Genomic DNA, 5,761 nt, shown 5'->3' with positions numbered 1-5,761 from the left:
ATATTTACAAATAAGAACTAATTAAAATAATAATTGCAAATTGTAAATAATTAAAAAGAAGCATGATCCTTTGTCCTAATCTAAAAAGAAAAATTCATATTCCTCACACAATTTAATTCTCCCTCTATCCCATGGAAAATGAAATTCGCTTCACCATTGTTTGGACCACCAATAACACCATTACCAATAGATGCAACCCACGAAGAAAATTTGTTAAATTTTGAAGCTTCATCACCAAATTGAAGCATATATGAATTAGTTAGAATAAGATATACAAATGAAGAAAATATGCGTGAGTAAAGATGAAAGAGTAGAAATCAGATAGGAGTAATTGACTAAGAAATGTACAATAACAATATATTAGATAAATAAAAAAATATTTTAGTGAATTAAATATAAAATTTAAAATATAAAACTTTCTTTAAAATAAAAATTAACAAAGTACAACATTCAAAGTAAAATTCTATTTAATTAAAAAGGCTGTCCAATACTATAAATTTAGTGCATAATTTTATACTACCATTACTTCAAATCCAAATTATACTCCAAAATCCAACACCTTAAAAGCCTACTAAATATTAAACTAAAGCCCAAACAATATACTCCCTCCGTCCCGGACTACTTGCACTTATTTCCTTTCTGGGCGTCCCAAGTTATTTGCACTATTTCCATTTTTAGTAAAAATTTTCACCTACAGCCGTAATATTTGACTTTGCTATACACTCATTCCTTAATCTCCGTGCCGAAAATGAAACGTGCGAGTAGTGCGGGACGGAGGGAGTACATAATACATTGAATTAATAAAACCCTAAAGCAACATACACGCTTCCATCTCTCTCAAGTCTCTCCCTCCCTCCTCCCAATCGGCGGCGGAAATCATCTCCCGCCAGAACACCGCTCCTTCTTCTTCGCCGGCTCTCCTTCCACACCGCCTCTCCACTCGTCCCGCCGCGCCTTCCTTACCCGCGGCGTTGCTCTGCTTCAGTCGCCACGCCCGCCGCCTCACCCGGCCCAGTCTCTCGTTTCACACATTTGCCGCCATGCTGTCGTTGTCGTCGGTAAAGATCGAATCTTTGAAGTGGCGGCTAGAGATGCCATAAAAGGGAGACCGTTGCAGTACTTCTCTCTCTACTTCCTCTTCTCACCTTTCCTCCCCATCTCTCTCGCACTGGATCCCTCATTTTTTCTCGGCCAACCGCCGCCTTGCCGCCACCACCCCTTCTCCCTCGCCTTGCCGCGCTCGTCATCCATCGTCGGAGCTGTCGCCGGATTCCAAGAGCTTTTCACTGCTGCAATCAAAATTAAGATAAAAAAAATCAGAAATCTGTACCAAAAGAATGCAGATTCAGTTAATGGTGTGTAAGTGTGTTTACATAAGTGTTAATCTTCTTTGGGAAGCTATCATTTCATTAGACCAATTTTTTCCCAATCTACTTATTTTTGCCCAATGATATTTGTCTCCCTCTCTCGTTTCTCTAATCTGTCCCCCTCCCTCTTTTTCACTCTCTCGATCTCTCTGTGTCACATGCAACAACAATTATAAAAACATAAGTAAATACAAACATTACACATCAACATCTCATTTTCCCTCCAAAAAGGGTGTTAGAGTAATTTCAACCAACTGTCACTTTTAAGTAGTATAGATTTTAGTTTATAATTTTTGAATTAAAAATGAATTTCTCGTGTTATAATTGTTCAACATTTTTAATTTTTACGAGTAAAATATGTTAAAGTTGTGAATAATGCAATTTAATAGTTGTGGCCTGGAATGAGGCCGGCAGGGTTAGAGGAGTTGCGGCCTGTGACTCAAATTTAGGGGAATGATGACGTGGAGGGGATTTGGGGCCTGAATGCGGGTCGGGGTTGTAGATGCTCTTAGTCTTTACTTACAACTTTAGTGCACATGTCACCCCATTAGCTCGCATTCGATTAATCAGCAACATGAGTAGATTTGAGTAAACGGACTCGATTGTCATCTCTACCCCCAACGCCGCCTGACTCCATCTCTACCCCCCTTGCGCGTCTGCCAGAAATCGAACAAAATACAATTAATTTTCCAACCAAACAAGAACAATTTTTTGGTAAACCAATAGGCTCAGTTTCAACTGAAATAGCAAAACAATAGATAATCACACACTATTTTTCAAGCAATTTCAGTCATCACACATACAAAGATAGGACATACTAAAAGCTAGAAAATTAACCACGAGCTCATGAACTCATCCATTTCTTAATGTGATTATTGAGAAATAGTAGTATAACATAATCTAATAGAGATGCAATGGCAAAGTAGGTTCCATGACCAGGGAGAGTCGATGCTTAGGATGTGTGGTGAGTCCATACGCCTCTTCGAGAGACACATCTTCAGGCTTCATTCCATCGACCAATTTGAGGTCGAATCCATGCAACAAATTAGCCAACATTGTTCGAACAACCTTTAGTCCGAGGTTATATCCGGGGCATATCCGCCTGCCAGAGCCAAAGGGGAGCAACGCGAAGTTGCTCCCCAACAAATCAGTTTCCTTCCCTAGAAACCTCTCTGGCAAGAACTCATCTGGGGAGTCCCACACCCCGGGATCCCTGCCTATGCTCCACACATTGACAAAAACTGTCGTCCCCTTTGATATGTTGTAGCCTACAACGTTACAATCTTGAATCGCATAATGGGGGGCTAACAATGTGGCCAACGGGTGGAGCCGGAACGTCTCGGTCAAAATGGCATCCAAGTAAGGCAATTGAGAGAAGTCGTCCTCTCCCACCCATCTCTCTCTTCCGATCACTTTGTCCAGCTCTGCTTTTGCCTTCTCAATTATGCGCGGATGTCTGATAGTTTCGTGTATAGCCCATTCGATTGTCGTGGCAGACGTATCCATGGATCCCACAATCAAGTTCTACAATTATAACAAAACTATTCAAAATTTCACCTAATTAAAAATAGGGCAAAGTTAATAATTTAAATCAAAATTACTGTACCTGTATTAATGCCTTGACACAATCCCTAGTGAGCTCAACTTCAACCTTACCATCCTCAGCCATTTGCAACAAAGTATCCACAAAATCCCTAGGGGTAATTTCGTCTTTGTCTTTAACTCTTCTAGCTAAATGATCATCAATCACATAATTGTAAAACTTATCCATTTTCTTGTTCAAAGCCTTCATTTTCTTGACATATCCTTGCAAATCAAATGGACTCAGCCATGGAATCCAATCTCCAATGTTAAAAACACCAGAAAGCCAAAACCACTCATCAACCATCTCATGCAATTCATCCATATTTAAAACAGAGTTTCCTCCATTAGAGTCACTAAAATACTCATCTTTTGATATTATCTTCCACACCGTGGACAAACTATAGCGCGACAAGTGGTCTTTGAGCATGATAGGCTTACCTGCCAGGGCCCGTAAGTTTGACAGGAAATTCTGCCTCTCGTTGGCACGTACTTGCTTGTAGAGATCGAGTTTCTTAGGGCTTAAGACTTCGAAGAAGTATATTCTCCGAGTCTGGCGCCAGTATGGGCCATGTGGGGCCCATACTAGGTCCTTGTAATTGTAGCTGGTATATTTGCCAGCTGCAAGCGAGGGCCTAGACGCGAAGCTCGCATCATGCACCCTCAGAAACTGTCTGGCCATCTCTGGGGATGATGCAACCACAACCGGATATTTTCCGAACTTGAGCTGCATAATTTCGCCGTATTTTTGGGATAAGAGGTGAAAGGATTGATGTGGGATTGGACCAATAAGGTTCAAGTTGCCTATGATAGGCCATGGTTTTGGACCTGGTGGGATTTTTCGATTTGGTTTGGTTAGGATTAGTTTTGAGGCAAAGGCTATTAGAACTGCATACAGTAAGGCAAAAAGAATCCAAGAACTATCCATTTGGCTGTGGAATTTGTTGTTTTGAAGGTGAAAATTTTACCTGTATATATAGATTAAATTAAGCTTCTTTATAAGTAACATGCTAGGTAGGATTCAACTTCGACCTTCTTTCTATTTTTTATACTATTGATTTACTTAATTTGTTTATACACAAAGCGATAAAACATGTCACGTGAATAGACGTGGACTGATGCACTAGAACGTTTAATTCGTCGCAGTCCTATTGTACTATTTTGAGGCAATGCATCATATATATATCACATGTTTTCGTTATCAAGGTTGTAATGTGGTGATAATAATTGCAATAAATGTTTGGTGAGTTTTGAATGGTTGCGCTCGAATTTGTAGAAAAATATCAACTCAATTTCTGTGTTTGTATTAAAGGAAAAATAACTTAAATAAGAAAAAAGAATTGTTATGGTGGTGCTGTATACAATTTGATAATTATCACTATTTTCCCAACACAATTAATTTATGGCAGAACTTGGACTTCTAACCTCATCACTAGAGAAAAAAAAACCTCATCACTAGAGATTCATCCCACTAAATCTTGATTAAGTACATAATTTTTGTCAACATATTGCAAAGAGTCGTAAATGTTTTGCTATAACTTTTTGTGCACTAGCATGGTAGGATTGTGGAAAAAGTATGTTTGGCTTTTAGTAGTAGTAGAAATTTCAACAAACATATTAGTCTTCCATAAAGTTCTTAACCCTTCATTTGGTAAAAGACGTGCTTAATTAATTCTCATTTTAAAACAGATTAGAGTCACTAAAATACTTGAGATTATATCCTCCACACCGTCGACAAATGGTCTTTGAGCGAGACAGGAAATTCTGCCTCTCGTTCTATAATTGTAGCTGGTAGATTTGCTAGCTGCAAGCGAGGGCCTATACGCGAAACTCACATCATGCACCCTTAGGAACTGTCTGGCCATTTCATGTGGTGAGTAAAAACAATCCAAGATGTGAAATTTATTTTTTGAGGGGTGAGTGAATGTTTGAAACATGTTAGACCATCCACTACGCGTCTCGCCGGCGTCTCGCGTCCCGTCCCGGAGAGACGGGACCCCGGCGCGACGCGTTGCAGCTCGCCATCCTGTCCCGCGCCGTTCCGCGTCGCGTCCCGTCGAGCCACGAGACGGGCTGTCTCGCCACGCGCCTAAGCAACGTGGCGCGACCCGGCGTCGTGCGTGACGCCCACTCGCCGGCCCGCGAGGGGCGTCGTCACGTGCTGACGCAATAAATATTTTTTTTTTAAAATTCGAATTTTAAAAAAAATAAAATAAAAATAAAATAAAAAATAAAAGAAATTTTTTTTTGTAATGGTAATAATACCCTTTTTTTGTTTTTTTTTTAATTTTTTAATTTTTAATTAATTTTTTTACTCTATAAATACTCCTAAACTCATCCTCATTTCACACACAACTACACATCTATTCTTCATATCATCTAAATTTTCTCTCAAATTTTCATATAACAACTCAAGATGTCCGGCGACGGCAACTACGGCGGTTCCGGCTCCGGCTCCAGCTCCGGCTCCGGCGGGTGGGATCTCAACGCGTTCGGCGATTGGGAGACCATGATCAACACATTGGGCGGTTCCGGTTCGTCAACGCAGGGGACCCAGGGTTCGGCGACGCCAGGGGGGTACCAACCACCCAATTTTGACCTTGATGCATATGTTCGTCCCTCCGCCCCCGCGGTATTCGCAGGGATTATCCCAGATCCGGGAGGATTTTCCCGTTGATCCCACGCCGGGAGTAGGCCGAGGCAGTGGAGGTGGCCGAGGCGGTGGAGGTGGCCGAGGCGGTGTACAACCCCAGGCGGGCGAGGACGAGGAGGAAGAGGAAGAAGAGGAAGAGGATCTAGGCCGGCATCCGTAC

The 5,761-nt window shown here is 41.2% G+C and overlaps 1 protein-coding gene across 4 annotated transcripts; it reads right to left on the bottom strand.

Moving 5' to 3' along the window:
• Positions 1-396: 396 nt before the first annotated feature.
• On the bottom strand, positions 397-3,959 carry LOC121779587 (flavonoid 3'-monooxygenase-like). 4 transcript variants are annotated; one of them, XM_042176925.1, is made up of 4 exons: positions 2,974-3,959; positions 1,891-2,891; positions 1,374-1,516; positions 397-1,289 (listed from the first exon to the last, which is right to left on the bottom strand). In XM_042176925.1, the coding sequence occupies exons 1-2, from the start codon at positions 3,874-3,876 to the stop codon at positions 2,268-2,270; spliced, it is 1,527 nt and encodes a 508-aa protein (XP_042032859.1). In that variant the 5' UTR covers positions 3,877-3,959; the 3' UTR covers positions 397-1,289; positions 1,374-1,516; positions 1,891-2,267. The 4 variants fall into 4 exon arrangements, with proteins under 4 accessions (XP_042032859.1, XP_042032860.1, XP_042032858.1 ...); XM_042176926.1 differs by having other exon boundaries at positions 397-1,286; XM_042176924.1 differs by lacking the exon at positions 1,374-1,516.
• Between the last annotated feature and the right edge of the window lie 1,802 nt (positions 3,960-5,761).

This window comes from Salvia splendens, chromosome 19 (assembly GCF_004379255.2).
Source record: "Salvia splendens isolate huo1 chromosome 19, SspV2, whole genome shotgun sequence".
NCBI classification, from domain to species: Eukaryota; Viridiplantae; Streptophyta; class Magnoliopsida; order Lamiales; family Lamiaceae; genus Salvia; species Salvia splendens.
The sequence above is the reverse complement of the archived record's forward strand: the minus strand, read 5'-3'. Positions and strand labels throughout refer to the sequence as shown.